General features: G+C 37.6%; 2 protein-coding genes across 2 annotated transcripts; both read right to left on the minus strand.

Moving 5' to 3' along the window:
• Window positions 1–642: 642 nt before the first annotated feature.
• Gstd1 (glutathione S-transferase D1) lies at window positions 643–5,087 on the minus strand. Its single transcript, XM_076444885.1, has 6 exons — window positions 4,928–5,087; window positions 3,460–3,608; window positions 3,324–3,382; window positions 2,832–2,973; window positions 1,009–1,173; window positions 643–922 (listed from the first exon to the last, which is right to left on the minus strand). Exons 2-6 carry the CDS (start codon window positions 3,598–3,600, stop codon window positions 782–784), a joined length of 648 nt encoding a protein of 215 aa, XP_076301000.1. The 5' UTR covers window positions 3,601–3,608; window positions 4,928–5,087; the 3' UTR covers window positions 643–781.
• A 5,772-nt stretch (window positions 5,088–10,859) lies between these two features.
• On the minus strand, window positions 10,860–17,984 carry LOC143219085 (glutathione S-transferase 1-like). Its single transcript, XM_076444883.1, has 6 exons — window positions 16,568–17,984; window positions 16,271–16,485; window positions 14,699–14,757; window positions 14,496–14,637; window positions 13,183–13,350; window positions 10,860–11,508 (listed from the first exon to the last, which is right to left on the minus strand). The coding sequence occupies exons 2-6, from the start codon at window positions 16,409–16,411 to the stop codon at window positions 11,347–11,349; spliced, it is 672 nt and encodes a 223-aa protein (XP_076300998.1). The 5' UTR covers window positions 16,412–16,485; window positions 16,568–17,984; the 3' UTR covers window positions 10,860–11,346.
• Window positions 17,985–18,429: the final 445 nt, after the last annotated feature.

An 18,429-nucleotide genomic window follows, 5' to 3' on the forward strand; every position in this document is an offset into this window, starting at 1 on the left:
CCTGTCATTTGCATGAGGAAATACAAACAGTCGCGGTTCGTTACAGCTAGTGTTAATAACTAAAACGATGTTAAGTGGAACAATTGTGATTGTGTTCACTCGGTAAAGCATTTCCATATTTAGTTGCAGTAAATATGCATGCAAAAGACCTGAGTTCGATCTACCCCAATGAAACCCAAATTAATACTAACCCATCAGAATTTATGGAATAAACTCTCCCGCCACACCTCGAAGAATTAAATTTCCACGCCGAAATATAATATATATCAATACACAATTATGATTGATACACTCTAATGCAATCATGTTAATTTGTGTATTATACGTAATCACCGGCAAATGAATGCGAATTTAAATAAGCGAACGATTTGAATATACACGATAAAAGAAGTTAATGAATTTGAGTCCTCCTGTGTAATAGTCAGCATATTGAATAAACTGTATTTTTACTATTAGTACTATTGGTTTACGAGTAGTTCTGTTAAGTGCACGTACATAACATCTATAAACATCTGTAACCAATTTTAGAAGTGTCAAGAGAATTTAAAATGAGCATATTCTTATCTAAAGATTATTCGAACATCGCTTTAAATGTACACAGTAGAGTATACGTGTAATATGAAGCATATCGAACGTGAAGGGTAACATTAATTTACGTTTTATTCGATATAATACAAAATCAAATTTTTCGCTGTAGAACTAAACTTTATGTGAAATTATATCCTACATGGGACGGTGTTAACCTCGACAAGACCATGCGTGATGAACGGGGTGTATGTTATCACTGTTTCAATCCCGCCACGAACTTTTTGAATGCTTGTACACCGACTCCGTTGGCTTCTTCGTACTTTGGCGCCACTGATTTCATATTTGCCAGCCACCTCAGTGTGTTCTTGTATGTGCTAAGATCGAAGCCACAAGCCTGTCGCAAAAATCGAGGAATTAGGCAATCAACAAGAATTCAATATTCAATATTCTCAATTGACCTAACATTTCAAAAGAACTTACGTCGAGACTAGTAACGGTGGCCAGAATGGATAAGTCAGCGACTGTCATGGTCTTTCCCGCAACATATGTTTCGTTCTCGAGGAATTTTTCAAGGAAACCTACGGCTTTTTCAATCGTAGCATACTTCTCCGGATCCGTAGGTTGTTTATAGAAAAACACAGGGTACTGCAACAAAAATATTGTTACTGATAATAAAATTAATAATGCAACGTCTGCGGACGTATTTGTGACATTTTTCTGATTGGAACAGATACATTGGTTAACAGTTTCATAAAGGAGGAGTTTTAGTCATTATGTATAGCATGCTAAGAAAAAGGTTAAACTTCATCCGAGGAAACCAGAAGTTTTTAACGCTTTTTAAATATAATCCTGTGGATTTTGACGAGGAAATGCCGAAAATCCAAGTTTTGATCTTAGGAATCCAGTAGTTCAGAAGTTAGGCGAGTTTATACAGGGTGGGCCGGGAATCGTAGTCGGGCTGGGGGTGATTATACAATACATAAAAGAGTAAGAAAAAAATTTGTTATTACATTTTCTCATTTTTTCTCATTTTCGAGAAAATCGAGTTTGAAAATCGAGTCTGATCATGGTTAACCAATTCTACTTCCTGCATACACTAAAGCACGCTATCCTGACGGAACTTTAAACTCGATTTTCTCGAAAACGAGCTGCCGAACGAAAAAATGTTCTTCCTTTTTTATCGATTTATTTTTATATGTAGAATCAGTCCTCCTGGGCGGAGGTACTACCATTTCCGGCCCACCCTGTTTAATATACAGTGGATAACAAAAGTAAGTTAATACTCATATTTTCAATAATAAAATCACGATAACAGCAATATTTATTCACTTGTAAAAATAAACAAGTTGATTACGTATTTAATGGTAATGTTGAAAACAAAATTTATCACGATTATCACAGTGATTTGAAGATTTATCAAGATATTGATCTTTCTATACTAAATAGTATCGTTTAATAACACTGTCCAACATCAAATTTGTTTCACAATTACATCGTGATGGTGGTTCTTATAGAGTTTTATGCGCTGATTCCGGATCTGCCCTTAATTGTTCTCCTAGACGAACAGATTTTGAGAAACATGACTTTGAAAAAGATATGTTTTTCAACTTTAAACAAATATCGTGATGTTATTATAAAAGATATTGAATTGTTCTTTGCAGCAAAAGATTCTGTAGACTTTTCCGAATACATTGGTATCCAATACTAATACATTATGAATGTTTAAACATGTTTAAACAATCATTAAAGACGGAGAGACATTACTTTTGCACCACCTTTTGAGGATATTTTTGAATTTATCTCAAAAAATAAGGGTTCAGCGGAAAATCGAACTATACCACACGATAGAGCAGACTTTTATCTTCAGAAATCACCCTTTGAAGTTTGCGACATCGACGTTTTTTCCCAAACCAGAAAGCAAAATATCTTCGCCCGGCATGAATTGGCCAATTTATGTTGAGATCGCGCTAGTGGTGAGCGCCACTGGCGGCAACTTATTGTTAATGTTGTAATGGCGAAGATATTTTGCTTTCTGGTTCGGGAAAGAACGTCGACGACGTTGTGTTGTTAAACCATACTTTAACTTACTTTTGCCACACCAAATTTTTGTATATTTAGTATAGAGAGATCAATATCTTGATAAATCTTCAAGCCGCTATGATAATCGTGATAAATTTCGTTTTCAACATTACCATTAAATATGTAATCAACTTGTTCATTTTTACAAGTGAATAAATAACTTAATAATAGTAATAACTTACTTTTGTTATCCACTGTACATATTTACTAAATTGACAACTCACGTAATAATCAGCCAGGGATTTGTACAAGGTGCAGGCGTCGAAGTACAGTCTCTGGTCAACGAGCGCGCGTTTCTTCGCATCCTTCGGGTACAATGTGTCATCCTTGGCATACTGGTTTATCAGATATGTCATGATAGCTCGGCTAGAATAGAATAAGTGAACTGTACATTATTTATACTCTTTTGCTTCATTGTCACACTTTGCTGACGCAATAAAGTGTCCATTAAAGCAGGATCGTTAAATGAGGAATGCTTGCAAGGAACGTTGATTCGCAAGGAGGAAATATAAAACTTGATGTATCGTAAAAAGGAGGCGCGCGTTCCGTGTTATACGAGTCTCAATAATTACACTAATGGGGACGACTGTGCACACGTTTAGAAATGCATATTTACGAAAGGGTTCATTCTAAAAATTGTGAAATAAATATTTACAAATCACTGCTCCACGCAAAAAGAAAAGAAAGAATAAATGTTGGTATGAAATTAGCCTTACCTTTCCCACAAGCAGAGGCCATTATCGTTGATCGTGGGAATCGTGTGCTGTGGATTGATCTGTGCAAAGAAGAATGTTAATTGCACCGTCTCGTAGGTGTGCAAGACAATGATTTCAAAGTATTTAGTACTCTTACCTTCAAATACTCGGGCTTCAAATGTTCACCGGCCATCAAGTTAACATTTTTCGGGTTCAATTGCAGTCCAATCGCAGCGGCCGTCAATGCGACAGCGCGACATGGCGAACTCGTGGGCATTTGATAAAAATCGATCGTCATTTCGGATTCTGATAAATGTAAAACATTGGCGAAACATTAGTTAATCGCGGATCCGAGATAGAGAGTTTGTTGCAACGTACAAAGACGCAGCAGCGAACAGAAGCTTCAGTAGAATGAAGGATCATTACTAGTCACTGAATTTTATGCATTTATAACACAAAAATGAGTAGATGCAATTTAAAACAGTGAACAGATTAAAAGAACTTTAAAAATTGAACAGATTAAACTTATTAATGAAAACTATGAATTGATATATAGCTCCTATGGCTTGCAATTGATGCACAAATTTTTCATTTTCCATAAATATCCGAAGTCTAATCATTACACATGTGTTACGTAGAGACGCGTTAACACAAACACTGTCTGTTAACGCCTTGCCGTGCTTTTCCTTTTACAGTTGCAGTGATTAGAACGTCTTTATCCCGCGAAATATCGTAGAAGAGAAGAGACTATTTTTTGTGTGGCTACATTTATTTTAATACCTAAATATTGACTACAGATTAATCAAATTTTATTTCATCTAAAATGAAACGCGTAACATTCATGTTTGTTAGACTTTGTTAAAAACTATTTTGTTGTTTCTCGATCGTAAATATTTGATGAAAATTGATATATGCTCTCGGCGCACGGTTTCGATCAGTAATACGGACAAAGCAAATTTGCAATAATTAACTTCTGAACGTTTCGATCCGGGTTTGAATCATTATCAAGAGAATTGCGTCTGGAAATTATATAATAAAAGAATATAGTAGAAATTTAGCAAGGGAACAAACACTGATTGTAGTGAAGCTTTTAATTTGTTAAAAACCTTCATCACGAGTCTGGCAAGTGGTTAACGCACTTAACACTGTTTTGCTAAATTGCTATCGCGCTGCTGCTATCGTTGTACGACAATTTGCCGCCAGCCGGTCGTGCTATCAGTGTTACACTGTCATTCATGACAGTGTCATGAATTCACGGGTCGCACAAAAAGAATATTAGAGAATTGCCTTCAAGTAAAGGGTTAAGAATAAAGAAATGATCACTTGGCAAACTCCGTCATTGCGTCATTACCAAATTCAACGAAAGTCGCGCTATGAAGCAATTCGATAATCGTGCTGCCAAATAGCATATCCGAAACGATTGAAACGTGATTTACGGGGCCGAGAACATTCGACCAAGGATCACTGGCATGCCGGCGATCGATAGATCCTTCGGCGAGCAACTGAAAGCACAAACCGGCGAACGGAATCGCACAGAATTCGCGGCACACGCGAATTCGGAACACGAAAACAGGATAATTTACAGCGGACAAGGGATCAACTGTGAAGGAAATACGACTACGTACTGTTTGTATCCGGCGTTACAAAATAATCGCTGACTGTCTAAACGAGTTAGTCCTCGGATCTCTTTACAAATGCTACGGTATGCGGCGTGCAACCTCCTTTTTAAGCGGCCGGCAAAACGACGGTGCGCAGACTCATCGAAGCGCAACCTGTTACCAACACGAAGAGGCGTTTCGATTCCGCTGACTCACTATTCCCGAGAAAAACATCATTTTTTGCGAGTCACCCACCAAGGAAACTCATGGGGATCCACGTTCCGGAGATACTGAAACTAGACTCCTGCGAACCTGATTGCTAGTAGGGTTTATACTAGAGATCTCGATTTCACGTGTATCTGAAATACACGTGTACAAGTGTAGTTCGGATGTTCGTGTTGAAGTTCGTGTAAAGTTTACTACACGTGTATTTAGGTACACGTATCGAAATGTATAATTTCACATGTATAACCCATCTTTCTATTATATAAAATAGTTCTGTAGTTCTGTCACGCAAAAACTCCGACCGGCGAAGCTTTCTGACGGGAACCGTAAATTGAGCGACGTGACAGTGTGTATTTTTCAGAGAGAGAGAGAGAGAGAGAGAGAGAGAGCGAGAGAGAGGCGCCGCGGGGGTTGGTGAGCAATGCGAACAGGGGGTAGAGCCCCCTATTACCCCATATTTTATTTCGTCATTAATATCAGAATATTTAGATATGTAAATTGTTTATGAGACTTATTTACTGAGTTGCAGGTGAAAATAAGAAGCATTATGGTTTTGGTCAAACACGTGTATATTCAATACACAATTCAGTACACGTGAATTTTCAATACACGTTCAGACTCGTGATCTCTAGTTTATACAAAAATCGACTTTTTAAAAAACCGGTTTTCGAATTTTAACTTTTCCATGAAACCGGTTCAAACCGGTTTCGAATTTTTACAGATAGAAAACAAGACATATTTGCAACTTACAACAGAAGTTTTCAATTTTTTTTATTTACAATAATTCAAAAATACAAAACAGGAAAACATAAGGTACATATGCGTACATACATAAAATTATTAGAATAAAAAGTTAAATTAACAAATGTTTGACATTTATATAAATTATCATTTTACTTCTTTCTTTGTTTAATAAAGTATGACTTCAAAAAGCAAAGAACGTCAATGGATTTATTGCTTACTCGTGTCCTTACTTTGGACACAAAATTACCAGAAATAGAAAAAACTCGCTCACTTGCTACTGAACTGGGCTTAATTGTCTTTAAAGCATTAAATAATAAATCTAAATTTTTTGTTCTTCTACTTGTAGCCTCTGAGACCAAAAACTCCTTTAATTTTTCATCATAGATATATCTTGATTTCCTTCTTCGCATACATTAAAGTCATTATAGCGGATTAATATAATATATAAGTGTTATGTATAAATTTAAAACCGGTTTTTAAAAAACCGACAAACCCTAATTGCTAGAAGCTGAAGCTATCGCTGGATGATTGGACCCTTCCGAACGACTCGTGGCTGATTTCTCTTCGTAATTAGGGCTGTTGTGAAACCAGCATGAATCAGATTCCGTCCGAATGAGTCGCTTTTTTTAGTGCGATGTCACGGTGGCTCGGAGATATACAATGTATCGTATTAGCGCATTGCACGTCCTTTGAAGATATGTACATTACTGGACAGCGGATCTTTATGCAAAATAAAAACTTTCTACCTAAATTGCAACAAACTGGAAGGAAATAGAAATTAATTCTCTTTCTTAATATGTTCACTAGCTTGTGACAATAATATAATATCATTTTTAAATTCTTCTAATGATTCTACTGTTTTAAATTACACCTACTCATTTTTGTTATAAAATCCATAAAATCCGCTGTCTATACATTACACTTTCTAATCCTGGAAGGATTAGTTCATCAGATGACATATTTCTATTACACATTAAATATTTTTAGTATGACAATTTGAATTTTTGGATCTTTACATTACAAGAACTCTATTTATCCTGATTGTATTTTCAAAATTCGGCAGAGTAGCTAATCTCTCGGTTACGTGATTTTATAGTATTTAGAAGCTGGAAGGATTTGTTTACCGTTATCTTTAATTTTAATTTTACGATCTTCACATTACGAGAGCTCTATTTATCCTGATTGTATTTTCAAAATTCGGCAGAGTAGCTAATCTCTCGGTTACGTGATTTTATAGTATTTAGAAGCTGGAAGGATTTGTTTACCGTTATCTTTAATTTTAATTTTACGATCTTCACATTACGAGAGCTCTATTTATCCTGATTGTATTTTCAAAATTCGGCAGAGTAACTGATCTCTCTCGGTTACGTGATTTTATAGTATTTAGAGGCTGGAAGGATTTGTTTACCGTTATCTTTAATTTTAATTTTACGATCTTCACATTACGAGAGCTCTATTTATCCTGATTGTATTTTCAAAATTCGGCAGAGTAACTGATCTCTCTCGGTTACGTGATTTTATGGTATTTAGACAGAGCCGAGCGAAGTACTTATTTGTACAGTGGGATCGCCTTTTTCATACAAGCTAAGTCGAGCGCTCGCAGTGAAAGTAGTACGAAGGTCTTTCATTCAGCATTCAGCAGAAACTCCAAGGACTCGGGAATAAGGATTGCTATTAACCGCGACGTTGAATGGGCGTAAGAAACATTGAACGTATCAAATCTTACTGTAGACTTTATTTTGCACTGTAATCTTGCCCAGACGCAGATGAAATCGTTCGATTTGAACGAATAATTCAATTTGATTGAACAAAAATTTATTTCATGCAGTTTAAAGCCTTTATCACGTGCCTGACTCGGTGCTATAACAGAAAGGGTTTAACGTTAGTAGAGCAGACTGACGATTCTTTCGTCGAACAGTTTCGAATCTACATGCACGACAACGACTCGATTCCCGGATAGCGGGAATTGATGTATTCTGTGAAAGGAATCCAGGTCAGTTTTGATCAGTAGATCGCTAAATAAGTTCCCTCATTTTCGCGGAAAAGAGTTCGATACGCGATTCCGCCGCTTCATAAAACGCGAATCTATTGCGGCCTTCTAAACATAAGTGCTGCGACCCATTTCTCTCTCTCTTTTTTTTTGTTTTGAAACGGCACTACATACGTCCCGGCCAGAATCACTTCCGTAGGACTTGTCTCGATAGAAGCCCGGAAATCCCGGAAGACCGCAAATCCTTTGATTTAACGTCAGCTTGTGCGAGTATGCCACCGGAAATGTAGTTCTAATCACTTGCGGTTACAGCCATGGAAAGACACTTGCTTAGAATATAGATTAATTACGATCGGGCCTCGAATTCTCTTGCCATTATCAATTCGCCTTACAATTAGTTACTCGGGAAATCTGCAGATTGCCAGAAATTAAACTTAAACATTCGCCAAGACAATCTTCGAAACTTTCAATGGACTCTCTCAGCAGCAACTCTGTAATAACTGGACTGTTGGATCTTTATGCGATTTAACAACTAGGCTCATTATTTTGCAAGAACAAAAATTACTGGGAAATTTCACTTTCTCTATTCGCAGTTGTAGGGTTCTTAATCATTTGCATAGGTAGTTCTTAAATGTTTTTATAATCGATTTAAAACTAAAAAGATATAATATTTTGTCAAAATGCTTTGTTTTCTTTTCTTTGCCGAATGAACGCCTTGTCCAATTGAATAACTAATAGTTGCGAGACTAGTAGACAGTTTACTGGGAAGTGTGTTAAGGTTACGCTGTATTTATCGAGTTTCACCGGCCCATTTGTGCAATAAAAATTGTCTTATCCTGTAAGGAGCCACCTTTGTTCCGGCCAGCTTCCTGCTTATGGGGTCCAGACGAACATGTTACTTTCCTAAATCGATTTTGTACATTTTTCAGAGGAAGACGTTTTCGTTTTCCACTTGTCCAGTAATTCGCCGTCCTTGTTTTCCGCTCGAAATCAATAACGCTGCTATTTTCTTCAGGGTTTACGGCCTCCGCTTTGAAGGATATTTTTCTGTTCGCTATCGATTGTCGAATAGTTTTCGAATTGCAGCGTGCAATCATATTTTCTCTTCTGTTTGCTGCATGGTTATGTGTGCCAAGTATAAAACATCGAGCAACACGAATTGCTGGTAATCTACATCACTGTTTTGAATGTTTCATAATCAATTATATCATTCTCTGAAAATAATGTACGTGTTTCTGGAAGAGCAATAATTGTGTAACGGAGATAACGAAGAGGAAACATTTGTAAACAACATTGTTATCGCTCTGAATCATTGGTTCCGAAAATAGTATCATGCACGCGCGATAACTTACCAACAGCTAATAAATGTCTATCTTTTACATAATGCAAAAAATCACCTAATAAATTGTTGTTCAGTAGCAGTATGAATTTGATTCTCGGAGCAACCCGATGGCATGATCAAATAAAGACGAATATCGTGTTCCGTTTCTCAGCGAACGAGCCGCAATTACATCGCAGTAATGGGGAACGGTTACAATTCAGTTTCTTCGCAAACGGAGCTAAATAACGAACAGTACGCCGGGGAAATGAAATTAAATTCTCGAATTCCGTGTAAAAACTCCGGGGCCGGGGATGGAATCAAATAAAATAAAATCCGAGAGAAAAGAGACGAAGAATAACGGTCGAGGGGGTTCTCAAAACCGGGATACAGAAAGTAATCCGAATTCACGACACAGATGGAAGGGAAAATTCGTGCGGTTCACTCTCCGCGTCGCAAAAGTTCTCGAGCGAACGTTCTCAATTTCCCCTGTAAAAACATTATCTTCCCCTCAATGATTCCTCGAGGGCGATCCACGGAGCCGGGTCTTCTAAATGGACTGTGGGTTAATTAAATTCAGGAACGGAGAATGCCGTAGACCGGCGGACAGGAATTCCGGGAACGGAAGTAACGGGTTTTTCAGCCCGCGGTCGAGTTGGTTGCTTCCTCCGAACCGGCACCAGATTCTGCTGCATCATCATCGAACAACGACAGAGGAATTGCTGTTCGTTGCACGACCACCGTGGTCCGGTCGTTGTGCCACACCTACGTGCGCCATTACCGAACGACGAATCAACAAAAATAATCCTGTGTGCTCGAACCTGCTCGCCATTTTCTTCTTGCAAACTTTCCTGTGCGTTTGCAAAATAACGCGAATATATATTAAAATTTGTGTGAAATGATTGTGACCTCGAGTGACCTTGAGAAACACACTATCAGAATGTAAATAAAATAGAGTAGACCTTCACACCTCCTTGACGCCTCCACCTACAGAACAATTAATAACATCAGATTATGATCAAGTTTTCTTTTATTTTCGCAAGCACGCGAGCTACTCAGGTGAACTCTGTTTTAAATGCCCCAACCTGTATACAGGGCGAACCATGAATCGTGACCAATAGACCAATACTCTGTTATTAGCAGTCAGATCGAAAATCTTTTTATCAGGTATAGCATGGTTACAACAGAGCTTTCACTAATTATAGCAAATTGTTCGTCAACTGTTTATTTTCATGATTTTTCCAGGTCACCTTGAATTTTTTGCAAATACACCTAGTATTTTTTTACGTCTATTTGTTAGAGGATTTCAAGGCGAATTCGATGAGTATCATAACTAGACTGCGAATCTTTATGCAAAATAAAAAAATGTTTGCATTGATTGCAGGACGCAGGAGCCAAATAAAAATTCTATTCTTGTTTTAATTATTCTATTAAGCTAAAACGAACACATTGGTGTACACAAATATTTTTTACATGTCCACTGCTTTACATTGTACGTACCCGTTTTTGTCATAAATGCATAAAATCCGCAGTCTAATCATAACATTACAAAAATTTGCTATAATCACGTGAAAGCTCTCTTAAAACCATGCTTTACCTCACGATGATATTTTCGTATAAACAGGGGGAAGGTTTTATTTGGCAGTGCTTGCATGTTAGAACGAAACTTTAAATGTTTATGAAATTACATACCCGGCAGTATTCCAGAATGTATTTTCAAACTGTTTATATTTTACGATGAACGAAAAATACTCGGAGCTCGGAATATACCCAACGTGACATTTGTTAGAATGAAAAATCAGTGTGCCACTGCAGAACTGACTCTTTGAGCGTCGTTTATCATCTCGCCTGAGCTTGTGAAAACAACGATGCAACATACGATAATTTATATGTTCCGCAGTTTTACAAGGAAAATCTGGCAAAATGGTATTCTTCGAGAACCGGTAACTATCAATAATTTTATTTAAGCAAAGATCAATGCGATACATTGGATTTGTGTCACGCTCCAAATTTTCGTACAAGATCATATTGAATTTTGACTTAAACGGATATTAACGACAATCCAGCAACATCCTCCTCCCTAAATTAGATTTCAAACGAGATACTCCCGAAACACAGGAGGTACAGGTTTCGCGTTTAATCTCGATCACCGGTGAACTATTATCGATCCTACGGTTTTACAGCCGGTATAAAATTCTCCTGATACATCTCGGTAAACATTTTTGTTCCAACAGCGTGCACATCTTCGAACCCAAATTTATCGAGATGCTCCTTGCAACGATTGTACCATGCTGCTACGTTGTCGTATCTGCCGATATCGAAGCTGAAACACTGCAAAACAAACAAGCATATCAGTTTGTTATTCTTTGCTGCTGATAATTAAATGAAAAATTAGCATCACGAAGCTGACAACCACAAATAAATAACATCTCATACTGGACGATCGAGCTAGACAATTTCTAATAATATTTCTGCATAGCTTCGTATTGTGATGATGTTGATCATTCTCCAACGTTATGTAAATTAAATGAGTAATACTAGAAATTTTCAATACGTAATTACTAGACTGCGGATAAATTTTAAGAAAGTGGAATTAAATGAAATCTTGTTTTCAGTGGTAGTAGACTTCGTAGATCTGGAATAAATAAAAATCGTACGAAATTCTATCGAGTTTCACATTCCAGGAAATGTTGAAAATTTTCAGATGCTATAAATGCATAAGTATCCGCAGTCTAGTAATTACTATTCTCCTAAATTTAATAAAAATCTATGAACGCTCAGTGAAATAATGTTTCTCTTCTATCGAGTTGAAGCGACCGTCGCAAATGAAGAATATTTCGCTTCACGTGCCTCTCGTAATTATCTACAATCAAGCATGACGTCAAGCGAAGCTAAATTGCTCGAAACCCCCGACCACATTTTAACTGTACAGTATATAATTAAGATATTAATATCCGTGAGTCTCTCGGCTGCATCGTTTCGCTAATAAATTTTCAAGATCTAAACCAGTGTAAATATTTCTGCGATCGTAATACGGATCGGCTGTTAATTACACGTGAAAATAATTGTATACGAGAGATAACGAGGAGAAAGTGCAGATTGGAATTATACATTTGAGAAACGCGATTTTGAAATAGATTTCAGCCGTCACGCTTCCCTAATAAATCAGTGGAAAAATCTTTGTAAATGTTTACTTTTATCGCACTCAATTAATCAGAAACACTTGATAACGTATCAGCCGTTGATAAGTATGTGTGTGTGTGTTATCTGTATTTCTGAGTGGTGTATATTCACCTCAATTCAGAAAGTTTCATGAACATTCACGAATACGTCAGCAATATTGGTCTCTGCTATGAAAAATTCATGAATATCCACGAATATCTCGGCACTATTAATCACTAATTCCAAAATTTTACAGACGTCCACGAATATCTAAGCAGCATTAATTTCTACTTTAAAAATTTTATATACCTCATTCACCTTCATTTTTAAATTTCATTTGAATATTCGTGGATATCCGAGCACTATTAATCTCTATTCTGAAATTTTATAAACGTGCCCATGAATACTCATTGTCAGAAACTGTGTTTTATTCGCCAGTACTAATGCGACTGCGTAGAGTGTAGATTATGAAGAAGGCGGAGAAGAGAACCTTTTCTTAACAAGGACAGATGCCACGTCAATTAGGCTAAAAAATTGGAGACAGCTGCGTGTGGTCTCGTGCTCACTGAGAACTTATACATTACTGTGTACGTATCCGAAAAGTGAATCAGAGGAAACGGGGACAGTTCCTTTTACCTTCAATATAATTATGAAACCGGAGAAGAAAATGAAAAAAAAAAAAGTATCAGCTCGGATCGACTATTGTCAGAGAGCATTCTACATTCTGCAGAAGTATTTTTCTCTGCTTCCCAGAGTTTGCGTACGTTTCTTATGCGGCAATATCTTATCGATCGTCGAAAGTCACGCATTCCTTTGTTCTGTCGCCTCTGAATGCATGCTCACCTGTAACACGCAAATAGTTGTGCTGATGGAAAAATCAGCAATCGTTAATGTATCTCCCGCAACGAACTCGCTGTCTTCCAGGAAAGTATTTAATAGTTCGCAGCTCCTCTCCATTGCTTGCACGCCATCTTCGTTCGGAGTGTTTGTTTGACCAAACACCACAGGAACCTGCAACACCAATTTTTAGAAAAAAAGAACCATGCATTAGGGCACGTTTCTAAAGACTTTAAAAAGTTGAAAATGATATTTTTCCTCTTTCAAATCGCACTGATTTTTAGAATCAAGAATCAGAAATTCGATAGAATTCAGTACGATTTTTATTTGTTATAGATCTACAAATCTGTTCCCAAGACAAATACGATTCTGTTCCATTCCACTCTCTTAAAATTTGTCCATAAAAATTGGAAGTCGCATAAACAAACGGGAATATTCGTCGCTGCGATAAATTGAAGGCCTTCATTATTTATAGACATAAACAAGGTTTCAATAATTGATGTTTTATGTTTCGAGAATGACTGGCAGTTTTGTGTCGCGATTCTGTAATTTACTGTACGGCAGTGACCATGGATACAGAGATGAATTCTTTACTTGGTTTCTGTATTTTTATTCGACCATTTTTCCAGCGATGTTGCACAGAGTCAATCTTTTTTTTTTGCTAAAGGTAGTCGGATTATAAAGCTGTTTATTTTTCTCGGGAGAACGAGAAGAAAAACATAGCTCTGTTTTTCGTTTGTAATTCTGCCCTGTCAGTTCATCGTGTTCCCATTTTTCTAGCTTAACCGTGGATGCTATTCATCAGTATTGTAAATTAATTCTTTCTCCAGTTCGATTCGCTTAATCAAGCTTCGCTAAAGGTTCTGTACAACTGTCACAGAACTGTCTGGAATTTGTACGATGCAAGATAATAATTATGCAATGCATAAATGCATCGACGTTATCGACTTCATGCATTCATATATATTTTGAAAATGACTCGTGATAAAACTAGCGCAGTGTATTAAATTCAGCACTAAATATTTCAATGGCCTTCGTAAATATTTATTGACGCATGTTCCCGAAGCAATGGTCATAAAAAGAGACATTGAAGTCAGTTTATTAATAATTTAAATGTTCAAAAAACCGTAAATTCACGGAGCTCTAGATTACATTATTTTATAAACGTAACAAGTATGTGTCTATCCAAATTTTCGGTCGTTTGTCCAATAATACATGCCCAAGGTAATAAATTTGGCAATTAATTCCTCAGGGAAGCATCTTTACAATCTTAATAATCGCAAATTAAATATAATAGATTCGAAGGAAAATATACGTACGTAAGTCTTCAATACATTCGTGAAAAGAGTCCCATGATCGAAATACAGCATCTGATCCACTTTGGCTCTCTTCTTCGAGTCCGTCGGATACAGGGAGTCATTTTTCGCGTACTTGCTGACCAAGTATCCCATGATTGGTCGGCTGTGAACAAGCAGCAACGCCAATTACGAAATAGAAAATCCGAGGACCGATTATTACGTACCTTTCACATAAAATGAATCCGTTGTCGTCTATCGTTGGTATAGTATGCTGTGGATTGAGCTGTAACGTAGACATTTCCATGAGAATCGAGTAAACATTTTAATCAGGGATCAAAATTACTTTCCAGAACATTCCAGAAAAATAGTACCCGATGCAACTGTTTCTCGATCCCTGATTGAATCGTTCGAATTAATCGAAGTACATTCTGTTTATATATGTATTTCGCAATTCTGTTTGAGAGGACGTTGCTACCTCTATATCTGGGAATGGCTTCGGATGGCCTTGTGCACGGTAGAGTGCGCAAAACACATGCTATGGATACAGTGAACATACACCAGCACACACTGCAATAATATGACTCGTTCGCTCTGGAATCCTCTCAATCACTTTCCTTATTCACCTACAGCGTCGACGTGATTGCGGCGAACTAACAGTCGATGAAGCCTGGCGTACCTCTGTAATCACGCTGTTTGGACCGAAGAATGTGTTTCTGGGCTTTGTGTATTTACTGTACTTACATGCTACAACCGAACGTTTAGTCATTTATTAACCCTCATCCGTCCCTCATTTCACGAACCGATCATTGAAAAGATCAATGAAATAACTAACATGCTTTTTTTATTCAAATTGATGAGTTAACATGAACCCTTTGCAGTCGGAGCAATTTTATCTCGAAGCTGAAATATTTCTTCCTACCTAGAATAATTCCGTTCTATATAATTTTGTTCATTTTATGAAAGAAGGATGAGGGTTGAAAGCAGAGAACTGCCAACAGAAAATGCGAGTGATAGAAGCAGAGTACATAAATAAGTTTCAGCGGAAAGTCTGCTGGAAAAACGATCTTGAAAATGAAACATTTCTTCCTATCAAGAATAATTTTGTTAATTTTATGAAAAAAGGTTAAACGAAGAGTTGTTGAATGATTTTTGACTTGAAGAGGACAGTCTTCCTATCTAGAATGATTTTGTTAATTTTATGCAGAAAGGTTAAACGAAGAGTTATTGAACGATTTTTGACTTGAAGAGGACAGTGGAGTGGAAAGCAGAGAGCTGCCAACAGAAAATGCGAGTGATAGAAGCAGAGTACATAAATAAGTTTCAGCGGAAAGTCTGCTAGAAAAACGATCTTGAAAATGAAACATTTCTTCCTATCTAGAATGATCTTGTTAATTTTATGCAGGAAGGTTAAACGAAGAGTTGTTGAACGATTTTTGACTTGAAGAGGACAGTGGAGTGGAAAGCAGAGAACTGTCAACCAAATGCGAGTGATAGAAGCAGAGTACATAAATAAGTTTCAGCGGAAAGTCTGCTAGAAAGACAATCTTGAAAATGAAACATTCCTTCCAATCAAGAATAATTTTGTTAATTTCATGAAAAAGGTTAAACGAAGAGTTGTTGAACGATTTTTGACTTGAAGAGGACAGTGGAGTGGAAAGCAGAGAACTGTCAACCAAATGCGAGTGATAGAAGCGGAGTACATAAATAAGCTTCAGCGGGAAGTCTGCGAGAAAGACGATCTCGGAATAGATATTCCCAAAATCTAAAAGCAAATTCCTGAGATGTGCATAGCTAACCTTTAAATAAGACGGCTTCATGGCCTCCCCCTTGAGCACGTTGATCGTCTTCAGGTTCAGGTGAACACCGATCGCCTTTGCGAGCAACATTACCGACCGGCATGGTGGACTGGGCGGGAAGTAGTAAAAATCAATCGGCATCTTTTGCGGTTCCTCTTCGCCGGTCTCCCCTTTTCCCAACGTCTTCCTCTTCTTCTCCGTTCACCGTAACGTTGCTGTGCAAACGAGATTTTTATACAGCAGCCGCCGAAACCAAGGAAAAACTTCCGAATCTCTAGGCTTTGCATCTGCGTGTACCTTGTTCGCATACAAATTTATCTCGCCGCTGTGTTCGGGATCCTATGGATTGGAAGATCATCGACTAGGACTACGGACTTTTATGGCAGTCTCTTCTTAGGAATATGGCGGATCGAAGCCTGCCGACAAACTATCTACATACGAACCAGTAACGTGTCGGAACAATACCGTTTTCGTTTTACAGCGTTCGGACGAATCCTTAACACGCAAAATAAAAATAAATAAAGCCGAAAATACTATAACAACATCCTCGAATTGTTCATAGTAAATTAATTGGTGGACATTCAAATATTGCTGGTCGCAAAAGGTAACTTAAAATGGTAAAATACACACAGCGAGCCAGACTCGTCGCAGCGCAGCAAAATGAAGTTTATGTTACACTATAATTTATAATTACTCCAATAGCAAACGCCGTTGTTATCGAACTTCCATTAATTACGATCCAAACACGGATTTCCGATTGTTCGTTCAGCGTACCGAAAAGTACAAATTATAAAACTTGCTGCCGGTTGGTCGCGACGTTCGCTGCGCTCGCGGTTGTGTACAAAAATTTCGGACTAAAATACCTCGAGAAATGGTGTAAGTGTAATGAGCTCCCGGAAAAAACGAGTTCCCTCCTGCAATAATTCACCGGGGGACGGAGTGGGGGCGGGAACTGTCAAACGCAGAATTCAGACTAGCCGCACTCTCGTAGCCGCAGTCGATTTCATTATTTTTAATTAATTAGTATCTCGCCGGACACGGTAGCGATCCTTCGTATTCCAAAGTCAATTTTCGGAGAAAACATGGAATACGTGTTCACGGGAGAAAGAAAATAATTAATGTTTAACGTAATAACACGATTATCTTGAAATTCATTTCACCGAGAGTAAGATGTTTTTGCCGATAAAAACATGGTGGATATCGTACACGTTAAAATAAAATGACTATCAATAATTTACCGTTTCCGTGACCCACCTGCAAAGCCGCAGCAGATGTCGTTCAAGATAAAACCGGTCCAGCCGTGGCGATCGCTCGGAGATTCGCGAGGAAACCTTGATTGCGCGGAGTGTGGGAAACACAGGAATACGATTTTCCAATGAACGCGTTCGCGACGATCGACAAACTTCGGTGAAAATGTCCGGGGCTTACACAGGCTTGTTCGGAAGCGGAGCAAATGCATGGTCGAATAGTACATCAAGTTGCCATAGCGATACGGTAATGCCAAACATAAGCATCAAAGTGTAACGATGACATTGTCCGACGCGTTCGAAGGGTTCGCGCGCGCGGGAAAGCGCGACGCGGATGGATCGATATGAAAACAACCCCTTGGGCGGTTTGCGATCGGGACACTGGAAAGTTGCTAGTGCAACCTGCAACCTGCAGCGTGCAACGTGCAACAACGCGCGACTCGTTTCGACACGGACAGACATAAGGTGAAGTGCCCTAAGTCTGGACAGTCCAAAAGTGATACCTAAATCTGGACAATTGAATTTTCATAGTAAAATCAGTAATTAAGAGATTAAATAATTATATTATACAGGGTGTTTACCTACAGGTGGGAGAAAATTTAAGGGGTGGTTCTCGACGATAATATAAGACGAAAATATTCTGAGGCTTCTCTTAGCTACAAGTAGGTGTGAATATTATTTCATTATGACATCAATTGAAATTTAAAAATAAATTCAAAGTTCATCTGAAAACAGCGTACAAAATATTCTATCTACATGCGAATCATGTGCATTTATAGTTCGAACTTTTTTTAGAAAAAAAGATATAATTTAAGCCCTCAGACAAAAAATATTTATCACGCATAATAATATTGATATTTTAAAATAAATTGGCAATCAAATTTAACGTAAATAATAATTATTAATCCAAAT

The sequence above is a fragment of the Lasioglossum baleicum genome, unplaced genomic scaffold, assembly GCF_051020765.1.
Source record: "Lasioglossum baleicum unplaced genomic scaffold, iyLasBale1 scaffold0021, whole genome shotgun sequence".
Taxonomy (NCBI): Eukaryota; Metazoa; Arthropoda; class Insecta; order Hymenoptera; family Halictidae; genus Lasioglossum; species Lasioglossum baleicum.